Source organism: Pituophis catenifer, unplaced genomic scaffold (assembly GCF_029215685.1).
Source record: "Pituophis catenifer annectens isolate HBS135680 unplaced genomic scaffold, rPitCat1.0.hap2 SCAF_2, whole genome shotgun sequence".
Taxonomy (NCBI): Eukaryota; Metazoa; Chordata; class Lepidosauria; order Squamata; family Colubridae; genus Pituophis; species Pituophis catenifer.
This window is the reverse complement of record NW_027256882.1, coordinates 97,466,653-97,493,468: the sequence shown is the minus strand read 5'-3', so window position 1 is coordinate 97,493,468 and position 26,816 is coordinate 97,466,653. Positions and strand designations below refer to the sequence as shown.

The following is a 26,816-nucleotide window of genomic DNA, read 5'->3' as shown; positions in this document are numbered from 1 at the left end:
AGCTTAATGAAATTTACATTCAGGAAAATATATATTCTCCATGCAGCCTGGAGTGGAGGCCAGGGGTTTTGTTTGTTTCGTTCACGCAAGTATTCATCTGTCACAAAAATGTACTTCCTTTCATGAAGTATGTAGTGGCTGCCTTGCGCAAGGTTTAATGAATAGCTCCACAGCCAAAATGATTGTTTCCCTATAGCTCCCCGCTACTCTAGAAGTTATGTGATAAAACGATCCCTGGATAATTTACTGTCTTCAGCCTTCTTTGTGGTCTGATCATATAACAAGTTAGCGCAAATCAAAATATGTTTTGAATCATTAGTGATCTGGGTAGGATACTTTATCTTACAGGCTCTGGATGACATGCAATGTTACACACTGGAAGGATCTGATGGAAGAAATCTTACTTTCCCTCTGCAGTGCTGCTGTGTTGTTGCTCTGAGAATTCCCAAATTATTTACGGGCTGTTTCAATGAGGGTTGATAAGGAAACTGCATGGAGGAGATTACCTCTTTTGTAGCATTTAACATGCGGATGATCACATGTCTAATACAACAAGAATGAGGAGTGTATTAATTTATGTAATGAAATCATTACATAACATCTTTCGCATCTTTATATTTATAAGATTTAGTTATCTAAGTTTCAGACTGGATATATTAATCCATGGTAACGCATTTTGGGCATTGCTCTTTCAACTTGTTAGATTGTTTACTAAGAGCCTGCAAGACTAATAATTAATGGGAGGCTCACACTTTTGTTATCTGAATGGTTAACTTCAGAGTCTTTTTTTTTTTAACCTGGAAAGAATTTTAAATGAAAGACTTGATACCATCTTAAATTTATCAAAACTAGATCAAATTATTTGTAGACTTTGTTTTATTACGTAACAGTAACAAAGAAAACAAAACTGTTTTAGATTTTGCATAAAATAAAAACACAATAGAATTATATTAAGACAGAAATAGTAACTGAATTACCTCTAACTAAATTAAACCTAATATGATTATAAAACATATCTTGAGTTTTGTTTTCTATCTTCTAGATTACAACCAAGGAAATTGTTTTTCTTTAATGCGACTGATCTTTTTATTTCTTAAACACCCTGTAAAGTAACATACCATATTAGAAAACAAACTACAGAAGAAAATGTTTTTAATATATAGAGAAATAGATATATAGTACATAATAGCCTTTAAAAAGTTACACATATACAATTTATTTCAAAACACTTAATATCTCTCTATTGAAAGTTTAACAATATTTTTAAAATGAATGCTTCTGGGTTATTCCAAATATGGATTAAATATATAGAATCTTCGATAATGCTCATCAGTGGTTTCATGTCCTTAAAACATTAAAATAGTATCATTAGTTTTTGACATTATGGTTGATTTATCAAAAAATGTATTTAGGGAGTATTGGACTCCCCAAAGAATGTTTTTGTAATGATGGAGGTAAAAAAAAATATCGAGGTTTCATTTTGGAAATTGTGCTCTAATTTTATATAATGTTATGGGGAGATCTTTAAATGTTAAATATATTAATATAATATTGAATTATGTCCCACATTTTGAAATTTGGCTTTGTCAGAAATTATGGTTTATTGAGTATAGAGGAAATGGCTCAAATATTATATTAAGAAATTGGAAAAGTTATATTATTCCCAATGTTAAGGAATATATTTTGAAAATCTATGATCTGTCTGTTTTCAAAAAGGCAATATGGATGAAAGTACTACTTTGGAAGAGATTTTGTAATAAATTATAATACAATAGAATAATATAATAGTCTGTAATATTAACAAACCAGTGATTACTGATAACTGTAATATAAAAGGTGTATATGTGTGTGTGTGTGTGTGTGTGTGATTAGCATTTTAAAATTGCATTTTTTCAGTTTTTCAACTCTTGTTTTATTGTGTGTGGATTTTTTTAGTGTAGTTACTGTTTTGTCAATATACAGTAGGTAGTCCTCTATGACCACAATTGAGCCCAAAATTTCCATTGCTAAGCAAGACAATAGATAAGTGAATTTTGTCCCATTTTATGACCTTCCTTGTCACAGTTGTTAAGTGAATCACAGCAGTTGTTAAATTAGTAACATAGTTGTTAAGTGTATCTGGCTTCCCCATTGACTTTGCTTGTCAGAAGATTGCAAAAGGATCAAGCTGATCGAAGTGCAACCTGACCTCGGGACATTGCAACCATCATAAATATATGCCAGTTGCCAAGCATTCAAATTTGATCATGCAGCCACTGAAGAGTCATTTACGACTGTTACAGCATGGGGATGCTGTAACAGTCATAAGTGAAAAACTGTCATAAGTCATTTTTTTCAGTGCCATTGTAACTTTGAACAATCGCTAAACAAATAGTTACAAGTCAAGGATTATCTGTATTTTGTATTTTGAAAAAAGGTGGAATTGTCTTGTAATTAGGGTATAATAGCCTGAAGAGAAAATGTCTTTAAATATGTGGGAAATTCAAATTATGTAAATCATGTATGCCTGTGTCAGTGATTGAAAATTTTAATGCTAATTTGAAGTAATGCCAAATTGAAATAACTGCTGATACAAATTAATTTAGGGTCATTGTTGCTCTCTAAGCTTAGTTGTTTTCTTGCAGATGTTTCATTACTCAATTAGGTAAAACCATCATTGCAAAAACTCCACTGAGCTAAAAATATTAAAAAATATTGATAAAAATTAATTTGATTTCAGTTAGTACAGTACAGGTAAAGCATAAGTCATTTACATAAATGACTGGTACAGGTATATGTAATCAAAGGGACAACTTTTGTAATAAATAAAAATCTTTAGGATAATTATGATAAAAGATAAATGAAAATTATGAATTGCTTTGACCACATTATCAGCCTAAATGGATCAATAATTAGTATCTTGCTGCTGCTATAGTAGGAAATTATCATCTGCCCTACAAATATGAACATCTTAATTATGTAAATAGTAATCATAATATAATTTTTTGAAAATTAAGTTTTTGCTTAGCTCCGAGTATAAATAGCTTAGTAATGTTATAGAAAAATAACATGTTAAGATGCTGCTAGAAAAATAATGGATGGGTATTGTAATTTCTAACCAGGAGGACCTTTAAGGAATTAATTTTTAATATTATTTAGATAGCCAGATAACATTAAAACATGCATCCTTTAATAATCTTGTATCAGATTTAATACAATTTATTGTAACTTTGTATTTAGGTTAGGGTTTGAAATCAGTTGGTTAAAGTTACTGGTAAACATGTAAAACACAGGCTACTAGCTCAAGAGCCATTGATTTAATTTAGCTTGAGTATCTGGAATAATACAACAAACATACCGCATCTTGTGTAGATTATGCATCAGTGTTACAGATAGAATATTAAGTAATTTTAAATTTTAAACTTCAATTTTAAAGATAGCAAGGTGGGGACCAACCTGACTTCAAGGTTCATGCTGTATCACAGAGAGAGACTGCCACCAGAAAAGGTCTTTCTATGGGATGTAAATTCACAGATTTCCCACAGGATGTGTATCACAAAAATTTTCTCCCAGCTAGATTTGGTAAAGCAGGAAGATTCTACATAGAGAAGTTAACAAAGAGCAAAGATATATAAAGCTTTATTGGTAATTATCAGCATCCTGAACTAGGCTTGGAAAGTTGCTATTGAACTGGCTAGCACTCTTCAACAAGCAATATTCTATGTTGCAACTTCCAAGTTGTCTTCAAGGGTAACCCCAATAAAATAGCTCAAGGGAAAACAAGGACTTGACTTACTGTTTTCAGCACCCCAAGGTCCAGGAAGCATGGATGCTAGGCTGATGTCACGTGATTGCTATTTGCGACTTCCTGCTACCTTCTCCATTGACTTCACTTTTTGGGAGGCGGCAGTGAAGGTTGCAAATGGTGATCACATGACTGCAGCTACCATAATTATGAGAATGTTCAAGTTGCAATCACATGACCACATAGGAGTGACAGCAACAACTATGAGAAATGGTTTTAAGTTTCCTCATTCAGCATTGTTGTAACTTAGAATGATTGCTGAAGAAGTGGTCAATAAATGAGGACTCTGTAGATGGAGTTTTGTAGAAAACATAGGGAATGGACTTTAAAGGATAGGAGAAAAAGTTGCTGTCAAGGCAACAGTTAAATAAGGGGAGGTACTTGAACTTGGGCCCAGAAGCTAATTTGAAAGATTGTCTCTGATAAGACCATTTCTAGGTCACTTAAGTGAGGTAGCGGGCAAGCATATTCTGATTTTGTACTATAGCTATTATAATAAGAGTAGTTCTCACCTACAGGGCATTGTTTGGTTTTTAGTCTGGTCCAGACCTTGTAGGACTGATAGCCTTCCATGGAAGCAGAGGGGTTCCGTACCAACAGAATTCTTTATGGCTGAAAAGCAGTCTGACCCCAGGCATTTCTTCAAAGGCTGAAGACATAGAAACAGGAGATCCTCACAGCTGCTTAACTTTGGGTAGAGATACAGAGTGGGGTACTATCATCAAATTAATTATTTCTGCGGGAACTTTTAGAGGCATTGGAGAAGGCATCTAAGAAAATACCATAGACCTCCAAGAAAACAAATAAATGGATTATCAAACATATCAAACCATAATTCTCATTTATGACACATATGACAGGGCTTAAATTATCCTACTTTGGCCAAGTAGGATAAGCCAAGATCTAGTTTTCTGAAGAAGATGGAGGTAAAGAAGAGGACAACTAGCAGCAAGGTGGACAGCTTCAGTTATAGTGGTGATGAGTGCACTGTTAGAAGACCCGAATGGTTTGATTTTCTCCATTGTCATGGAGAAAAATATGGTAAAACTAAGAGTTGATACCAACTAATGGCACATAATTAAAACTTGTAGAGTATATTAAGCAGCATCTCTCACATAACTTGTTTTAAAAATAAAGTCAGTAAAAATCCTTTGTTGAAAAGGAACATTTCACCTTATGGTTGCATTAGGTGATATGGTAAAGCATAGAAAATAAATACCCATCATAGATTAGATCAGGGGTGGGTTCTTATCTTTACTACCGGTTCGCAACGGGACCACATGCGCGCTTGCTCAGATAATCCATGATGATGTCGTGGTGGGTGGCTGGAGTCTCCCACCAGTTTTACTATCAGTTCTATAGAACAGGACAGAACCTGGAGCAATCCACCACTGGATTGGATATTCCTTTTTGTACTGTGATCCTGAAGCTCCTTTTCCTACTATTTTCTCTGCTGAAATTATCCATCTAAATTCAGATTGCTTGTCATGTGAAGCAAATAGCAATATGAGGAAGTATTTCAGCACTAGTCAATACTTCAGCCATCAAAGTGAATCTTTTATTACATTTGTTCTTGTTTTTTGTAATGCCAGTTTCATAAAGGATAGAAAAGCCAGAGACATGAAGTCAGGATGGAATTACAGAAATTGAGAAAGAAGGAATAAACCCCTCTCTTTGCAATTCCCAGTCAATGACAGCAAACCACAATAATGGCAAAATAATGTTGCCTTGTGCACATCGTAATTTTGCTATCATTGTCATTTGCTGCAGATGCTGTTAGCAGTACAGTAGAAAAAAAGTTAGCATTTCACACTTTTATTGAATTTGTTAATGGTGTGTATGAATTACACTATTGAGTGTAGCTCTCCTGAATGTCATTGAACTCAACTATCAGTCCTACCTCTAGTCAGATTGCCCAATGGTCATGGATGGTGGAGTCCAGCTACATCTAATCACCTTTTGTGTATCTCTGCTTTAAACTTTGATTTCAAATACAGTTCATGGTTAAGTTTATAGACTACATCTTTATTGTAAAAATACTATCAAAAACTACTTCTCTCTTCATCATGATAGTCTTTTACAATCTTTCAAGATAAGGCAGCATGCTTTTCAAAGACTTCTAAATGCAGATAATTTTTTCAACAACTTCTTCCACACAGTAACTAATAAAATATATAATACTACTTACTAGAAAGAAAAACTGCAATTCAAAACACAGTAAATATTTTTAAGTGACTGTAGTTAAAGAATAAAACATTCCAGCAAAACTCAATTCTTTCTTTCTTTCTTTCTTTCTTTCTCTTTCTTTCTTTCTTTCTTTCTTTCTTTCTTTCTTTCTTTCTTTCTTTCTTTCTTTCTTTCTTTCTTTCTTTCTCTCTCTCTCTCTCTCTCTCTCTCTCTCTCTCTCTCTCATCTCACTGATACAGTGACTCTGAGTTGCTTAAAATATAACTGGGTGGCTTACAATGTAAAGCAGAAAATGTAATTAACTTTCTGAGATTGTCATTATATTAATGTTGTTGGATTAAAAAGGGGTAAGGAAACAGTGATAAGGAAGGGCAAAACCCTTTTGTGCAGATTTACATTCTGGCTCTTAATCTCTACTGTGAATGTTCATAAAATACTTGTGGAAATCTTGCAATTCTTAATTGCAAACATTCACTGATTTTATGATTTTATTGCTCTCAATATTTATAAATAACCAATAAATGTTTTTATATTTGAGTTTTGAATTTTCCCTTCTTTGAATTGTGATATCAGCATTGTAGTGTAATTTCTATGCTTTAGTTGGGGTAATTATCTCACAATAGTACTCTATTTTGTCATAGATAATATTCTAGTTTGGTTCTTGTTAGCTCTCTGTCTGTTGATGGAGGTAGCAGTAAAGGTAATGAAAGGATATATGAATGCCACGAGAAACCTGCATTTTAATATTGCACAAAATAATGGATTACAATAGAAATGAACGCTCTTAGAAATATTTGCTTGGTTAGTATCAGTTCTGCTAAGAATAAAAACCCAAATATATTCAAATCCTACATATAAACATGGTTTGGTTTTACACTATTGGTTTAGGGTCCCCGTAAGTTAATGAACTCTTTAGAAACTGAATGATCTTATATTTCATTCTTACATTCATTCATTCATTTTGGATTTTTACATTTTTCAGTATGGAACATATACCATCAAAGCCCTGATGGTGGTGATAACTTTTGCAATGCATGTAGACATACACAGAGAAGCATTCTAGATATACACACAACTATGCACGTACACACAGAACTCTTTCTTAAATTATTAACCACAGCATGCTAGTGAGCTGACTTGAGATGTTTTGAGTAACCAGTAGCCTTTTAAAACATTTTAAAGTTTCCTTTCCATAATGATACAAAAGACAACATTCCTTTGGCTTTAAATATATGTGTGAGTGGAGACATTTGTCTTAAAAAGATTTGCACTATAAACTTATATTCTCTTATAATTATTTTTTTCAAAAGTGATTTAGGTGATTCTTTGTTTTATTGTTCTGTTTTAATTGTAATATACCTCACAAATCTATAAATTTCAGATACTTTTATTTCTAATTCATTTCTATATCATATTTCATGCATATCTAAACAGCTTCTATAAAAATAATTTTGTAACTCCATTGGAAATACTGTAATAAATATGGCAGAGCAGTTAATATTGTTTAAAACAACAGCAACATTTGACCTAAAAAAGTAGGACAGCAACGTAATCCACACTGTTTCTTACAGTAATCTCAAATTAACTAATGCCACTATTTTTTTCTCATTTTTATTGTTATTTCATAACAGGAACACAGAGGTGAAAAACATAAATAAGGAAAGAGCAGAAAGAAAAGCAGAGAAGAAAAATAGAGAAAAGGCAAGCAAATTGAAATGTAGGTTTAAAAGGTTAAAATTGGCTATTGTTGGTAATAATAGTGAATGTAAAGTTTGAGAAGGTTAAGGCTGCAGTCCTGTATTCTCTTTTTAGCTCAAAGATCCATTGAGTTCAAATTTGATTTTCTTCTGAGTTGATAAAGAGGATTATACAGAGAATTATAGGATATAACCCGTGTACCCTAGGTAAAAGTAGAGCAAAGTATTTGAATGCAGTACTGTAGATCAGGTCTGGGGATGCGATGGCTCAGTGGTGAAAGACACTGAGCTTGAAAGCTAACAGCCTGGGTTCAAGATCCAAGTCGCACAACAGGGTACACATTCTTTACTTGCCCCAGCTCCTCTTTACCTAGCAGTTCAAAAGCATGCAGATATGAGTAGATAAATAGGTACCACTTCAGTGGGAAGGTAACAGCATTCCATGCATCTCGGCATATAGTCATGCTGGCCATATGCCCATGGAAATGTCTTTAGAGAACGCTGGCTCCCTTGGCTAAGAAATAGAGTTGGGCACTGCCATGTAGAGTTGGACTCAACTGTAAAGAGAAAACCTTACCTTTACCTTTAGATCAGATCACTGCTCCTACTTTCATGAAAGTAGACACATAAAGTGTCACCAACATTAAATTTAAGTTCTGTTGATTTAAAAGGCAGTGTTACTGAAGGATAAGCATTTCATTCTCCGCTGCAATCAACAAAAGACTTACTTGACAAAAATCTTTTGAGGAACATTATGCTGTATAATGAACTTGTGCCAATTTAACGTATGTCAAATTTTTCAACTTTCAATTTCCAAACATTAGGGATGCTCAAAAGTTGTGACATGCCTTCGGGATTGTAAAGATACTTTGGTTACTTTAATATAATTTAGATGTGCTTGGTAAGTAACTACATAAACATCACAACTTTTTAACATTTTGTTTGTTTCATTTGAATTTGTGCCATATAGTAGGTGGCGGCAGCTAACTGGCCTTGGCTGGTCTTAAAAAGCGAAGGACAGTTAATAGGTTTTGATGGCAAACCATCAAATAATCTAATGCTGTACATCAGGTTGAGAAGAAGGTAATGACAGGCAACTTCTGCATTGCTCCCAAGAAGGCTAGGTGGTTATGTCCACATAATCACCAAGAGATGTATTCAACTAGAGAGTTTTTTATAATGAATTTAGGATTACCTTGATTTCACAGTTATTTTATGCTGCAAAAGAAATGCTTTGGAAGTATCACTGCCCAACAATACTCTATGCATGTGTTTTAGTATTGCATTCCATATTACTGTAATTTAGATGTGAATGACTGTGTATTCTTAGATGGTAATCAGAGTACACATACAACTAAAATTTCTGGGAAATGTTTATGCAGATGTAGATATACCATTTCCCCAAAAATAAGACCCTGTCTTATATTTTTTTGAACCCTGAAATAAGTGCTTGGCCTTATTGCCATGCACTCAAAAGCCCGATTGGTCTTATCAGGGGATGTCTTATTTTGGGGAAAACAGTGTTTCATTGGCACAGTATTGCTTTCTGTTGGATATATGTTGAAAGATTCAGACATTTCTAGCTAAGGGATGCTTTAAATAATTAATATGAGCAATGAAATTGTGATGATAGAGTTTCAGGACATTTCTAAGTTCCGTAATATGTACCAGTAAGTCTGTCCCTGACTAGTTTTGGGAAGATCCAAAGAAATGGGTCAAAAAGGTTCATTTTTTCTTAATATTTTAAAATTGTTTGAGACAGGGATCTAAAAGTGTTTGCAAAGAAAATCATGCAACCATAAACGTATTTAAAGAATTAATAAGGAGGCTTTTCACTAAAATAAAATATTTGAATTAGCACTGCTAATCCTTTTCTTTGGATTTTCAAGATCCATTCAGGAACTGAGATTATAATTTAATATTATGATTGGGTAAGAAAAGTTTGTCCCATTTTGTGTCTAATTTGCAGCTTGAAAGTACCTCATTTTATGTATTTATTTTGTAGCATTATTTGGGAACATAAAAGCTCTATCTTCCCATTATCCATCATGAGAAAAAAGTCAATGTCTAATGATATGTATTACTATACAGGTAGTCCTCGATTTACAACAGTTCCTTTAGTGACCATCCAAAGTTACAATGGCACTGAAAATGGCCTTTTTTCACACTTAAGAGCATTGCAGCATCCCCATGGTCATGTGATTTACATTCGGATGCTTGACAACTGGCTCATATTTATGACGGTTGCAGTGTCCCAGTCTCATGTGATCATCTTTTGTGAACGTCTGGTGAGCAAAGTCAATGGGGAAGCTGGATTCAGTTAACAACTATGTTACTTAATAAATGAAATAATTCACTTAACAAATGTGGCAGAAAAAGTCTTAAAGTGGGACAAAACTCACTTAATAAATTTCTCACTTAGCAACATAAATGTTGGGCTCAATTGTCATAAGTTGAGGACTATCAGTATATAAAATTGAACTTCATGAAGAATTTGGAATTTTAGATATATACCTCCAGCACCTTTCAGATGAAACTTATGTTGAGAAAAAGCTTCACATAGCACAGGCTTATTTTACCTCCTGATCTACCCCTTTACCCAGAGACCTGGTTACAATCAATTTGTAATTAACTGAGCTGTTCTGATCCCAGAATCACTAAAGAATGCAGTCAGTACCCTTGATCTTGGCTAAAATCATTTCTCTAGGGTGAATTGCTAGGGATAAAGGAACCTGAATGGGTTTCAATTTTTCTATTCCTGTCTATATACTCAGAGGTGATTCTTTTATGGTATGTGAGCATATTAAAGCAGCTTCTTTATCTATTGATAGCTAAGTTGAGCATTATTAGAGTTACACATTAACAAAGGTACCGATAGCTTTACTGCATGGAGACATTAGCCTCCCCTTGATCTCCATTTTGAACTCCTTGCCTCTTGTCTCATTAGTGGATTTATCTGGGCTGATCAAGGGGGTCATTTACCTTTCAGAATTATGGTAAGGTTGAAAAAAGACAAAATAAGTGTTCTTGAGTTATCTTTAGATAGTTGGGTGTCAGCAATAAACTTTTCAAAATATACATATATTAGAGAAAGAGGGAGGCAGGGAGGGGAGAAAGAGAGAGAATTCAGCTCCAGACCTATTATCAGGGGACTAGTTTAATGGGTAAAGAATAAGAGTTAATTAGAAAGCAAAGATTACAGGAGACTGTCTTTGAAGTTAGGGAGTTACGTTTGTGGGTATCTATATCTGGGTTCTTACTTAAAGGAGCAACTCAAGTGAAAGAATATTTTGTTGGAAATGTCAGGCACTCTCATACATGGATTCCTATCACATGAGATCTTCTAGCTGTAAGAATAAGTTAACTCCTTATGCAGTGGGACCTTCTGACAAGCAAAGTCAGCAGGGAAGCCAGATTCACTTAACAACTGTGTTAACAATTTAACAACTCTAGTGATTCACTTCACAAATGTGACAAGAAAAGTCGTAAAAAGGGGCAAAACCCACTTAACAAATTTCTCACTTAGCAACAGAAATTCTGGGCTCAATTGTTGTAAGTTCAGGACTACTTGCATATCTTGTCTTCTGTAAAGTGTCAGTATAGGCAGTAATTAAGGAACTGAACTAGGTTTCAAGTACATTGAGAATCATGAAATTTGCTTTGGTTAATTCTGGATCAGTGATTTCTTAGCCCAAATTGTTGTAGAATATAATCTCATCTTCAATCAATTTACAGAATACAGAATAACAGAAGAGATCCTGGGGATCTTCTAATCCAATCCCCTGTTCAAGCAGGAAATCTTATACCATTCTGGACAAATATATGTTCAATCTTTTCTTGAAAACCTCCAGTGATGGAGCGCCCACAACTTCTGGAGGCAAGCTGTACCACTGATTAATTGCTCTCCCTGTCTGGAAATGTCCTCTTAGTTCTAGATTCAATCACTCCTTGATAAGTTTCTGTCCATTGTTTCTTGTTCTTTCCTCAAGTCCTTTGGAGAATAGTTGACACTTTCTTCTCTGGAACAAACATTAGAAAACATATCATATCACCTCTAGTCCTTCTTTTCACTAGACTGGACATATCCAATTTGTTCAACCATTCATTCATATGTTTTAGCCTCCAGGTCCCCAATCATGCTTGTTGCTCTTCTCTGCATTCTTTTTAGAATCTTAACATCTGTTTTGTATCATGGTGACCAGAACTGAACACAGTATTTCAAGTATGTTCTTATACTTGTACTATGTATAGGTGTACTAATCGTTCACATGATCTTGATACTATTCTTCTGTTGATGCATCTTAGGACTGCATTATCATTTTTGGTAGCTGCAGCACACTGGTAGTACAGGGGTTTAAGGCACCCTGTTATTAAGCTGGTTATTAAAACCAGCTGCCTGCAATTACTGCAGGGTTCGAATCTCGCCAAGGGTCAAGGTTGACTCAGCCTTCCATCCTTTCTAAGGTAGGTGAAATGAGGACCCAGTTGTGGGGGCAATAAGCTGACTTTGTATAAAATATACAAAAGGATGAAGGCTATTGCTGAGCACATTGTAAGCCGCCCTGAGTCTTCGGAGAAGGGCGGCATATAAATCAAATTAAAAAAAAAAACCAAAAAAAAAAACCTGCTGGCTCATATTTAAGTGGTTGTCCGCTAGATCTCCTAGACCTCTCTCACAGTTAGTGCTGTTGAACCAGTTCTTTGCATTTGGTTGTTCTTGCCTAAGTGACAAACTTTTTCTTACCACTGAATTGCATTTTGTTGGATGGGGCCAGTGTTCAAGTCTGTCAAGCCTGTCTTCTAAAGTGTTGGCTATTTTTCCCAGCTTGGTAGTGTTGGCAAATTGGATGAGTTCCCTTTTTATCCCCTTATCTAAACCATTTATGAAGGAGTTGAAGATTACTATTCGTAAGACAGAACTTTGGGGTTCTGTCAATGTTCAAGTGACATTTCTCCCCAGGATTACTAAAATGTTAGGAATGAAACCTATATTTATTAAATTTTTTATCAATTTCTTGGAAATGATCTCCTTTTCCAAATCATATAAAATATAGGCAAAGAACATGAAACAAATTTATGAAACACACAAAAAAGGCAAATACTGTCCACATTTTTATACATTCATCTCTTACATAAATGGTTCCCACCTTAATGACCTTCAGGATTCTATTAAAGACTCTTCTCTGGAGCAGAATTAAGGTTGACTTGGAGTAGGGGATGGAATGTGTGTTTGGTATATTGTTTTTAGGACTATTCATGACTTTTTTTGATCTTTTGTAATTGTTTGTTTTTTTAATTATAATCTGCCCAGAGTCATTGCGAGTCAGATGGCCTGTCAAAGGAAGGAAGGACATTCTTATCTTGCAAATTTTAACAGATACGTTTGCTAATGGTTTTTACTGAAGGAATTCTGCAGCAACGCATTCTTAAATCTGCATTAAACTCCAGCTCTTCAACAACTCGTTGGCTGCATCTCCACTCCACTAATCTGGATAATCACTAGATGATGGCCAAGAAACATAAGGAACTCTTACTTTCTTTTGCTACGTAACAGTCTGTAGACCAATCAATATATTAGTATTCATTTTGGAGAAAATATATGGATGTATTAAAGAGCATGTCACAGCTGAACACGCTTCTCACATGTTGACTGTATTTGAACTGCATAGATCCAGGTTGACCCCTACTTCGCAATCAGAGACAAATTAATTATTGCAATCTAGTTTAGTTTAATTGTCTCTTGAGAAAAAAGATAGAAGAAGATGGATTGGATGAAGCACTAGCCTGGTATACATTCTCTATGAAGATCGGTAGTGTCTTTAACTCTTAATAAAGTTGGAATTTAAATCAGAGAAACTGCCTTGCAGTGGCCTTTGCTGTAACAGCAAAAGTGGTTATGTATCAGCTTCAAATTAACATTTATTTAGCTACACAATTTAAAGGTCTTTCAACAATTCTGTGGGATTTACAGTTTACAAAGGTGGGAGGGGGAAGACCAAAAGAAATAATGAATTACCTACAAAATATATATATAGCCAAAAAAATCCATCTAGCAAATGCTCATCTTTTACTTTGCCGAAGAGCCTGGAAGAATGGCCAGGTCTTTGATATATTCCTATATGTCATCAGGGTGGGAACTGTATGGATTTCTGGGGATATATTGATTCAGAAGGCAGACACTGCTGCAACAGATGCTTCCTGAGTCCCACAAATGATAGTATTTAACTGATGGGATCCAGAATGGAGTGACTCTGTCTCATGGCAACAGATGGACAAAACAACTAGAATCAGGCAATTCCTCAAATAACCAGGCCATGAAGGATTTTATAGGTGATAAACAGCCCTTTGAATTGCACCAGAAAGCCAACTGGTAACCAGTGCACCTCTCATGGAACAATGGGATCACATGGGCATAACAACATATGTCCATCACTGCCCACTGTGTTGCATTCTGGCCTACCTGTAACTTCGAAGAGGTCTTCAAAAACAGCCCCATGTACACTGTGTTGCATTATTTATTTATTTATTATTTATTAATTCAATTTGTATGCCGCCCCTCTCCGAAGACTCAGGGTGGCTCACAATGCATTTAAAATCATTATAAAAAACATGTAAAAATTAAAAACATTAAAAACATTAAAACTCATTCACACCATTCATGGCCGGATCTCGCCGGATTGCAAAAGCAAGATCAACGGCCCCAGGCCTGCCGGAAAAGCCAGGTCTTCACCGCTTTTCGGAAGGCCAATAGGGTGGGGATGGTCCAGACCTCAGGAGGTAACTGGTTCCAGAGAGCTGGGGCAGCCACAGAGAAGGCCCTCCCCAGCAGGCCCGCCAGCCGGTATTGTTTAGCTGACGGGACCCGGAGGAGATCAACTCTGTGGGATCTTACCGGTCGCTGGGAGTAATCCATTCATATAGTAGCTAAGAATGACCTGAAAGGTCTCTTGGTCCAAGAAGGGGTGCACCTGATGTATCTACGCAAAGACCCTCTTGGCCACAGCTACCACCTGTCCTTTGGGTGGGCTGTGAGTCCAATGGGAGCCTCATATTGCATACTGAATTTGTGTAACCTGATGATACCTGACCCTGAACTAACACATGACCTCACTCAGTGGGTTTATATAGATTTAAATAGGTGGCTGTTGAACAACGTGGCATCCCAAAAGTGAGGGGCTGTGGATTTCACTCTCCCTGTTAATATTGAATGAAACTGGTCACTAAGAAAGGAGAAGTTCTATAAAATAGTCCCTCCCCACCCCCAACCTTGTAGCCAGTCAAGAAGGATAACATGATTGATGGTATCAAAGAGATCAGGGAACACAAGGATGGACACATTACCCCCATCCTGACGGCACAGCTCGTCAATAAGTGCAACCAATGCTATATCGGAATTGCGATCCAGCCTGAAAGCTGACTGAAATGGATCCAGCTAATCCAGTCTCCTCCATGATCAAAGCCCAAACACTTCTCAACAACTTTCTCTAGAAAAAGGAAGGTCAGAGAGTGGATGAAAATTATCCAGAATTATTTGGATCCAGCAATGGCTTCTTGAGGAGCAGATACACCATAACCTTATTCAAGACAAAGGACAAACCCCTTCCCTCAAAGCAGGTATCACTGATAGTGACATTTTTCTGCTCTCATTGGAACAGTTTAGCCCTTTTGGTTTTTTTACATGGTTGCAGGGACAACAGAAATTTAACAATTTACACGGTTTTCACTTCTGCACTTCCATTGTATAAAAAGGTGCAACTCTTACAGAAACATTTGACTATTTGGCCTTTCATCAATTTCTACTTCAATGTTCACTTTTGAAAGTTGGAATCTTGAGATTTTGGCAATGGAACCTAAATAGTTGAATCTTCCGGCTTCTGGTGTAATATTTTGCGTCTCATGAACATCTTCCTTTGCCTGTAATCAATACTTAAACTTTTTCCAGTGAAAAGCAGTAGTGATCCTGGGAATCCACAAATTACACATCTCTTTGAAGCAATCTATGCTAACCGTGGGACTTGGCTAAGTGGAGCTTCTTCCTCTTTCTGTGATCCTGGCAAAAGCATATATATGTCATCAGCAGCTTGATATTTTCAAATATAAATAGGACAGAGTGCCCTGAGGACAGTAAACACACGCAATACTGATGAAGGGCTTCTGACTCTTATCTTCTATATGTACACGATACTCCCATCATATTGGTGCAATAAGGAAAAATGCCTACCGACCTATTGAAAAAAGCCCATGTTGGAAGTTTCACAAGACTGCATTGATCCTAAGAATATCTGTTTAATAACTACAGGGACAACTATGTCAGTTTGGCTTCAGTTCAGATTCAGTTTCAGTTTATTGGCCCAGGCTCAGTTCTAGTCTGTGTGAATAAGATGCCTTTGATCTTTGCTTTGTGAGATGACCTAGCGGTCAATTCTCTCCCTGATCCTACATATTTAACATCTTTATGAGGCTGCTGAGTGAGGTAATTTATCAGCATGGGGTTAGGAACCATTAGCGCATTCACGAAACTCAGTTATATATCTCAAACTTGGCAGGCCAAGCTTAGAGGTCCTACTTCACTATGGGCTCGAGATGAAGAAAAATGGGCTCAGGCTCAACCTTAGAAGATCAAGTGGCTGTGGATTTTGGGACCATCTGGGTTTGGAGATTGTTCATCTTTAGTTCTGCATGGGGTTGCATTGTCCCATGGAGACCAGCTTCACATTTTGGGGGCCATGTCTCAGCTCCTACTTGAAAAGTAGAGGTAGCAGTGGCTTGGAGGACCTTTACGCAAATCTATCTCATGCACCAATTTCTCGACTGGGAGGCTCTACTTATGATCACTCATGCCTTGGTCATTGCATCTTGATTACAGCAATGTGCTCTGCCTGGGGCTGCTCCCGAAGACTTTTTGGAAACTACAGTTAGTCCAGAAAACAGTAGCGCAAATAGTTATGGGTACAAAGTAATTATGAGACTCCTTCAAAACGCATATGCAACACTGCTGCTTTATAATTTGTACTGGTTGCCAGAGAGTTCCCAGGTGCAATATAAGGTGTTGGTTGTCACATATAATGTATCATGATTGTCATTTGTTGCTTTTAAATGTGTGCACTATCTGATTGAGTAGTCATACAGCTTTATATATATGTTTTTATTTACTAATTTAAATAAATACACAAATAAAGGCATGTATTTATGCATATTCTAAAAATGCACATTATTTGTTTGATGCAAGGAGAAAAAAAAGGAACTGATTAACTTGGGTTTGGTTGTTTGACTAGAAAGTAACATATTCCCCCTGGGCTGATCACTTGCCACCTGTTGCTACGATTTTATTACTAATAGCTAATAGCTGATCTGTCATAAATCAGGTAAAGGCACCATTTCTCCTTCTGACACTACTCTTTCGGTTTCTCAAGTGTTTTGTGCCAATTCAATAGCAATAAAGAGATAGGTCATTTCTATCATCCCATTTTAATTTTTCTACTACATGAAAGTTCATGTAGTATTGAAATATTAGGCTTTTGTCCTCTTTGCACCAAGAAGTCCCATCCTAGCCCAGGTTGTCATGCGCTTACAAGAGTATTTAAAGAACACCACAAATGGAGCCACATTCATGAAAAGATTGATTGTCTAGCTCAGGGGTGTCAAACTCGATTGTGTCACGGGTGGGATTGCAGGTTTTTTGCCTTGGGGGATCTGGGGTGGGTGTGGCCTGCAAGTGACATATCTGGCCCACAGGCTGCCAGTTTGACAGACCTGATCTAGCTTGATGACGAATTCTCCTGCACTGAGAGGAATATATCCACCATTAATTTTTTTTTTTTTTTTGCAATCATCATAGTACTTTTGCAACTGAATCTAATAATAAAAATGTGGATTATTTGACTATATTTATTTCTGACTAGTTTGTCTTCTTCCGTTAGCCACACCCTCATCTCATGTCTCCTCCCTGTAAAGGTCAAATATTTATTTTATTTATTATTTTATGAACTATGGCTGTACAAAGATCTTGATTTACGTAGGAAAAACCTGGCGCTGAGAAAATGTATGTATGTATGTATGTATGTATGTATGTATGTATTTCTCTTTAGCCAGGTTCTTCCTACGTAAACCAAGATTTTTATGTAGCCCTAGTTCAGTGAAATCCCAATCCACTAGTTTCTAGGCTTTTTTTCCAGCAGCCAGCAAGCTCCCTGCTGCCCATTGGGAGACTAAGGAGACTAAGATAGATCTATTTCAGACTTATAAGCCTGTCACCCTCAAGTCATCACAACTAGGGCTAGTCTATTCAGCAGCAGAATACTGTGCCCCTGTATGGCCTAACAGTTACCATACAAGTAAAGTAGACTCCAGACTCAATAACACATGAAGATTATAAGCAGATGTAATAAAACCACTCTGACTTGCTGGCTTCCTGTTCTGAATCATATATCACCTCCAGTTTTACAAAGGCAAGATGCATTAGTGAGAGAATATAGAAAAATTATAAACAGCTCACTACTTCTGGTGCATGCCGACCTTCCTCATGCATCAGCCGGAAGGTTCAAATCTAGGAACCCCCATTGGCACTTGCACAATATCTGTTCTACAACTTTACCATCGATTCCCAATGAAAAGTCAAATGGGTTGCTGAACGTCTAGATACAGGAGGACATATAAATGACCCCACGAAAAAGATGCCAGGCTTTGAACTACCATGCCAGCAATGGACAATGTAGAATAGGATTTGTACCTCACATGGTGTCTGCCGGGACTCAGTGTATAAATGGGGCATAGTATCCTCCCCTCAGTGCAATGGTGGGGTCCCAAATCAAACTGTAGATCACACCATGGCCAACTGTAAGCTGCGGGCACATACTGGTTCAGTATCTGATTTTTTTTTTTCATATAAAGGATGTCGTGCTTCAATGGTTAGATGGCCAAGACATTGGTATCTGAATATAGATCTTTTTAGCTTTCATATTATATTGTGTTTTTAATCTTGGGGAAATATATATATTGCAAGTCCATATATGATATGCCATATGCTAAATAAATATAAAGTAGCTTGAATGGAATGGCATGTTATAAACTAAGGCTAAGTTTTCCAGTCTATATTAATACAGTAACACAGATTTGAAACTAGACTGAACAGTAGCAGCCATTTAAATCCCTTTTTTGCCTTTCATGTCTATGTTGCATTCTTCTCCAGAGCAATGGTGCTTAATATTACAGCCCCTGATTGCTTGTAGTCACTAGTGGAGTCTCAAAACTTGTTATATCCTCTTAACACTGGCTGGAAGATCATTTGCTAGCCATTCTTTAAAGATACACCACCAAGATACAACCTTTGTTTCCTTCCTACTCATAGCTGAGATTTTCTAACTTCATATTTATCTGATCCAATGTTAAAGGGGTTTTCCATTTCTCCCCAACACAGCTATTGAATGTGTGTAGTTCCAATGCTCTATTGGAGACCATGGTGATGGTGTGGCAGGGGCTAGGATTTGCCCAGCAACTTTTGGCTTCTGCAAACTATCCCTTTTCTTTTGGGAGAAAGTTAGATCAAGCATTGGGCAATTATTTTTCACAGCATTGGTCAGGCATTATGCAGGGTTCTTATTATTCAAGTCAAATTAATGCAGGAGTGTGAGATGCACGTGAAAAAAAAATATAACTCACTTAAGAGCAGTGCTGTGTGAAGCAGGAACCCAGCATCTGCCAATTATCCTATCTGTTGATTTGGACTGAGCAAAAAAGACAGTGAGAAAGAGAGCAAAATTGTGAAAAACAGAAAGATGAGAGAGGACAAGGCATAAGAGAAAGACACAGAAAAAGCGAGGGAGGGAGGGAGGGAGGGAGGGAGGGAGGGAGGTGATGAACAAGGGACTGAGATAGACTAATGAGAGAGAGCAAGAGAGAAACATACTGGGCACAAGAAAGATCATAAAAGAAAAAAAAGAATGTGAGAAGGATCTTGTAATCTAAAAGATAGGTGGGGACTTCCCAGTAAAATAGAAGAGAACAGCCTTTGGGTAAACAGATAGCCTTCCTCACTCACACACCCCTTCAAAATGAGCTACAGTATTAATTCGACAATATGAGTGGCAGTTGAGAAGCAGGAGAGTCAGAAAATCCACACCCACCTCAAGGATCAGGTTCCAATAGATCAGGGGTTCCCAACCTTTTCTATACCCCGCACCCCTAGAATGCTTCTGATATATTCTCGCACCCCTTAAAAAATAAATAATGATATGCATATAATATACATATACACTATAATTTTGAAACTTCTAAACCCAAGTTTTTGCACCCCCTGGAATATCGTATCGCATCCCCAGTTGGGAACCCCTGCGATAGATGGATAAATCCATGGTTTAGCTCATCTTGAGTTCAGTCAAAACTTGTTTCCTCCCCAGTCCTATAATGAGAGCAATTAATGAATTCTTCTCCTAATGGCAGAAAACCCACCAACAGTTACATATGTATATATGTGGTGTGTGTGTGTGTGTGTGTGTGTGTGTGTGTGTGTGTGTGTGTGTGTGTCTGTGTTGATCCAGCCAGCCAACTGGGCTTTTCTTTGCTTGGTCCAGGGGTGAAATCCAGCAGGTTCTGACAGGTTCTGGAGAACTGGTAGTGGAGATTTTGAGCAGTTCAGAGAACCGGTAGCAGAAATTTTGAGTAGTTTGGAGAACTGGCAAATACCACCTCTGTCTGGCCCGAGAGTGGGGTGGGAATGGAGTTTTTGCAGTATCCTTTTCCTGCCACACCCACCAAGCCACACCCACCAAGCCACATCCACAGAACTGGTAGTAAAAAAATTTGGATTTCACCATTGGCTTGGTCCCATGTTATTGTAAAGCTATCAGGACTGCACTGCTCAAAGGCAGAACACACGTTCCCTAGTTGGGCAGAGTAAATTATGCTGGCCTACTTTTGTGTCCCTTTACTAAATGGAAAAAATGCACGTTAAATCAATGGTCCCAGTCAAGGGTCTTTCCCATTACCCACAGGATGTTGGTTCTGGACAAAAATGTTGATGATTGATTCTGAGACCTACTAGATTAGGGTAATTTAAAAAAATAAAAAAAAAAAATCAAATTTTTCAGCTTTCAATTTCCAAACATTAGAGGTGCTCAAACCTTCTGACATGCCTTGGGGACTGTAAAAGAATTTTGTTATTTTGTTATTTGTTAGTTATTTTAATATAATTTAGATGTGCTTGGTAAGTAACTACGTAAATATCATAACTTTTAAACATTTTGTTTGTTTCATTTATAAAGTATATTGAGTGTATTTAGTTATTTTATCAATTTTGGGATTGTTGTTTTTTTGAGTAGGTGGTTCAGGGGCATCTCTTCTGTGCTTTTCTGCAGGGGCTTAATTCATCTTGAAGGATAAGGCTTTCTATTGGGATGGCTCTCAGATTCAGCTTTGACTTACTGTACATGCAAAAGTATTCAGGTTCATTCAATGATATAGAACATCGTCTCTGAGCTTATATTACAGTAGAAAGTATGACTGTCTTGGAAAAGGATAACAGTTTCATTTATTAGTTTTTTGGCAGGAGTAATGCAGTTTTAAGATTTCTAGCAGCTAGGATTAATTGGAGCCAATACTTTGAATATATTGGAACCCTTTCAATAGTGGGAACATCTCCTTGGAAACGAGCAAAACATTAGTGATTGTTGCACCCATTTGTAGAATTCTCCTTCCTAGGCAGGTACATCAATGATATTTTCTTTTTATTGCCAGACAAATATCTCTTAGTTTTCCTAAACATTTTAATCTTTAACAAATATGTATATGTAAGGACTGATTCTTGAATTAGAATGTGTGAAGATTATATATAAATATATATTTACAAGTTGCTGTAGTAGAAATATTGCTGAATGACAGTATAAGCCTTTAATATGATCTGAGTATTTTCATTTCTTTTCCGGGCATCTCTTGTTCCTCTTGCTTGAAATTTCCTTCCTACTCAAAATCTGTTTCAATTACTTTACTTTTCCTGTCTTGCTTAAATTTTACAGCTTTTGTGTGAGGTTATTTGCCTTGCTGTGAAAATTACACTGGGAAAATATGATGGCATACAAGGACAACTTTATGAAATGCTTGTATTCCTTGAAGTTATGGAAACTGCATAAAGAAGTTGTCAATGTTGGTGAAGTCACTCAGTTAGCATCCCTCCCTCCCTCCCTCCCTCCCTCTCTCTCTCTCTCTCTCTATCTATCTATCTATCTATCTATCTATCTATCTATCTATCTATCTATCTGATCAGCGTACCAGGCCTTGGGCCTGCTTCCCACCCCAATGGGTCCCACCCCCACCTCCCTACTACCCATAGCAATTCTGTCCACCTTATTTTTATTTTTTATTTTATTCTGTCCACCTTATTTCTTTTGGCAAGCAGCTGATCTGCTTAAGTAGTCTTTTTAAATGGAAGCTACATGGCACTGTCCTGGCCTTCCTACATGGAGGCTGCGTGACATGTGTCCCAGAAGTGGGCTCATTTTGGGAGCAGCCACAATTCATTACACCTGCTCTAAATTGGTGCCTGCTTTGGGATGGTGCTGCATGACCTCTGTACTGAATAGGGAGGCCAAGGGGAGAATCGGTTAGCTCTTCTTCCCAGTCATGATGTCTGAGACTACCTGTACTGCTTCTTTTATATGCTTGTCTTTTATGAGGATATACAGAGTATTTTTATTGCACGTTATTTATAATAAGGCTTCACAGACTCAAACTGGAGAGTTAATGGAATATAGGATTCCACGTTGTGAAAAAATTAATCTGAAGTAGTTTTAAATACTAACAAATTCAATAGAGGATTCAAGAGCTTCTGGGACAATTAATGTTTAAAGAGATGAAAGCCTTCTGTTTTCTTATCAGTATGCATAATAAATAATAATGAACACTCTCAGTTCTCTGTGTGTCAGTTGTTATGTAACTGCAACAGCATGCCAACTCGCATTATTGTTATTTCTATCAATAACAAAGAAAAAATAGTGGTTTCAAGACACTCCTGAGGTTTTTAAAAAGGAAAATAACACCGCTCTAAATCTTATAATGTAGAGAAAAATTGCTCCTGGTTTTCTTCTCTTTCCTTCCATCCTTCCCAGCATTAGAGCTTTGTCCAGAGAGCAAGGTCTTCACATATTGTTTCCAGAGTTGGATGAATTGACTCTGGTCATTTGTGCCTTGAGTGAGAATGCCTTGAGTTGATTTGTATTATGGTCCAGTTGTTTGTTCCCTTAGTTGTCCACAGCGTCCTCAAGAGTCTTCTCCAAACCCCAAAACAGAAGCGTCAGTAGTCATTTTATTTGCATCTTCAAAGTCTGTTACTTTTTTAAAAAATATTTGAGAAAAATTGAAGTAAAATTAATAAGGTGCAGCTAGAGGGAATATCAGAATCATAGCACTGGGAAATAGCATGTGAGAATTAGCACGAGGTGAGATACAAATAAAGGACAAAAGAAATAAAAACATGTCATAGGCAGGTGAACAGCCTGGGATGAATTCAAATTCCTCACTATTAATAATGAAGGTTTAACAATGCAACAGTTTTAAATCTCATTGATAATAATTTTTATAAAACAGAATTGCTTAATTTTGATTTAACTGAATCATAGTTTGAAAGGGAGATATACATATGAAAACAAAATGTATGGTCCTTAATTTTCAGAAAGTGAGTATCCACTATCAAAACAACATATCGTTGCAGTCTTTCTCCTCTCCGCTCCGCTCCACTCCTCTCCTCTCATGATTTCCCCTAGCTCCTCCTCTTTCACACTCATACCGTCTGACCTTATTATTATGGCCATCAATTGCCTCACATATTTTATATCTAGATATTTAACACCATGTACAACTGTTTGTTTTTGTTAGGCAAGACCAGAACAAAAGACAAGTACCGTGTTGTATATACAGACCACCAGCGGCTGGAACTGGAGAAGGAATTCCACTACAGTCGCTACATCACCATCCGTCGGAAAGCAGAGCTGGCAGCAGCCCTTGGACTCACTGAGCGGCAGGTGAGTGCTGCAGAGACTCCTCCAGGTGCAAACCATCACCCCGTTTTTAAATTACATAGGCTTATTAAGCAGAGCTGCCAGGGTAAATATTCAGGATATTGACTATCGTATTTGTATCATACATACAAAAATTTATATTCATTTGGAAATAAATGAATGGATTTTTAGATAAGCATGAAGAATTTGCTTGATTCTCATTTTAATTGCTCCCTGAACTATTATATGAATAAAAGTGCACTCATATTTCAGTATTTGCAAAGCAGTTTCTCTGCAATATTTATCTAAAAATCCATTCTGTTCCTCTGTGAAAATATGTAACCGCTTCACCAATCATATTAACGGTAAACTATGATAGATTAAGAGGAACTGTTTTCCTAAACTCTTCCTTAATCTTACTGCCTTCATTTGTCCCTGCAGGTGAAAATCTGGTTCCAGAATCGGCGAGCAAAGGAGAGGAAAGTGAACAAGAAGAAGATGCAGCAGCAAACGCAGCCGGCCAGTACAACCACACCTACCCCACCAGCGGTTGGCACTCCTGGCCCTATAGGCGGCATCTGCAGCAGCACCACCAATCTAGTTTCCACCTCACCAATGAATATCAAGGAAGAATTTATGCCTTGAACTCAGCCTTTCCATTACATCTCCAGACTAGCGTACCCAGAATGATATGGATTTCCCTGAGAGTCAAACTTACTTGTCGGACTCTCAACACTGGAACCCAGTAGCTTTTTCTATACGCTACTCTACTGGACAAATATAATCAACTCATTCCTAGGAGTTAAAACCAAATAGGCCTCTGTTGCTATTAGAGAAAGACTTGCTGTTGTCTCAGAGAGGGGAGGAAGCATGGGTGTTTGGGAAGAAAGAAACAAGGAAGCAGAGTACTTAAAAAATATATCTGAATCTTCATCTGATCCAGTTCAGAATTATAGAGTCAAGTGATTCACAAGTTTAATTAATTATTAAATTATATTTTGTCAGCCTCTGGTCATTACTCAGGCCTTGTTATGTGGATCAAAAAGGCAGGAGCCTAGTGACTTATTTCAACCCAAATTATAGGTCAGGTCAGATGATAGAAACTGAGCCCCGGCTTTACATACTATACGGTATGTATAGCATTAGGAACTAAAGTCATATTAAAGGCTAAGTAGGCAAGAGATACAGGTAGAAAAGAACATGACAATCAAGATGGTGAAAAACTAGCCAAAGTCCTCAAGAGGGGGAAGGAAGCCAGTTATTGGTTTCCACAAAACGGGGTCTCTTAGAATGCCAAAAGTCCTACATTGTTTTCTTGAAAAATTTATTCATGCATATATTCCACATCAAAGACATCTGACGGTGTGAGACCCTTAGTTTATAGACTCATGTTTTTCCTAGTTCCTCCTACCATGTTCCTGCACAAGGTTTCGGGGTTGACGATAAGACCTTGGATTGCCATCCTACTTAGCAAGAGATTTATCTGAGGGGCCCTTGATGCTTTCTGAGCTTGCTTGTTTCCATGCAGACACTTCATTACCCAAACTAGGTAACATCATCAGTGCTAGTATGATTTATCTGTTACTGCCTCAGCAGGAGGATTTATATTCCTGTGCTGGTGAAGATTCTGGCATCTGCAGCCCTATGTCATCAAGAGTAGTCTTGAAGAAAGGCTGCCCTAAAGCTTCCTGGCTGTAAAACATAGGAACTCAGTGTGCTTCATCATCATGGTCAGCAATTTTAATGGTATGTGGGAAAGACAGTGGGTGACGAGTGAAAAAGATTCTGCCTGGAGAATGGTCAGATAAGAGACAGCATAGCCTGTAGCTGCTTAGTGGGTGGAGCAAGATGCTCAGAAGGGACCCACCTCAGTTTTTCAGGCTGTAAAGGAGACCATGGGAGAATTTTACTTTCAGACTTGCAAGACTCTGTTCTATAGCTTTACAATAAAGTAGAGTTAGTTTATCTGGTTGTGTTTCCTGTCTGGTCTACCTGGTAAAGATGACTGCAGTGCACTTCATATGTGTAAATCCAATCATTGTGGGGGTTTGTAAATATACTATACAGCATAATATTATGTGCCAACTAGGCCACTATGTTTATTTAAGAAGCATGATTAAAACAATGCCTTCCCACAATGTGGGAACTCAATCATGATTTCCCTATATGAAGAAAGGAGCAGAATGAATCAATAAGACCAGGACTCCACTTTTCACTGACTTGCTCTGCTATCAGTACTCTAATCAAATTTGCAGACAATTTCACCAGTTCTTTAAAATGAATGTGGGCATCTTCTTTGTGTGATTATAGCTGACATTTTGATAACCTCAAAATGGAATTCTCAAAAAAAAAAAAATCAATTTATTCCCCCCTCACACTTTTGGTTGAGTTCCACTAATAGCAACCATTACATGCAGCAGAGATGTAGAAAATGTACATCAGCTGGATTCACCCATTGCATTAATGCCTGGTTTGTTGAACAAGCACCAGTGGCAGACCACAATGACTTGAGTTTACACAATCAGCAGTGGTGGCAAGCTACAGTGGCAGAGTTTACCTGTTCACAAACTAAATTATAAAACAAGCAAACCACATTATGACTTAACATGGTGTGTGAACCCAGCCAATGAAATTAAACTAGTAGTGATCAAGAAAGTCATTAAGTAAGTCTGCTTCCTCCATGATCATGTGACCATGGGGATGTTGTGATGGTAATAACTTCAAGGACAGGTCCTACAGTAAGTCACTTTTCCCAAGTCCATTGTAACTTCAAACCCTTGTTAAATGAAAGTCGTAATTTTTTTTTTATTTGATTTATATGCCGCCCTTCTCCGGAGACTCAGGGCAGCTTACAATGCGTTAAGCAATAGCCTTCATACTTTTGTATATTTTATACAAAGTCAGTTTATTGCCCCCACAATCTGGGTCCTCATTTTATCTACCTTAGAAAGGATGGAAGGCTGAGTCAACCTTGAACCTGGTGAGATTTGAACTTGCAGTAATTGCAGGCAGCTGATGTTAATAACAGTGCTTTAGTCTGCTGCACTACCAGGTCTCCTATAAATTGAGGATTATTTGTAGCTGATTGGATGACTTACTTTCTTTCACCCTCTTGATATATATTTGGCTTTGAACTAATTGCTTTCTTCTTGTAGACTGCCT

General features: G+C 37.1%; 1 protein-coding gene across 1 annotated transcript in view; it reads left to right on the top strand.

The window, feature by feature from the left end:
* Positions 1-24,299, top strand: part of CDX1 (caudal type homeobox 1) — a 28,895-nt gene extending 4,596 nt beyond the window's left edge. Inside the window, exons 2-3 of the mRNA XM_070933874.1 lie at positions 23,533-23,678; positions 24,096-24,299. Of these exons, the coding sequence (XP_070789975.1) occupies positions 23,533-23,678; positions 24,096-24,299 (350 nt within the window). The remainder of the gene's footprint in view (positions 1-23,532; positions 23,679-24,095) is intronic.
* The last annotated feature ends 2,517 nt before the right edge of the window (positions 24,300-26,816 follow it).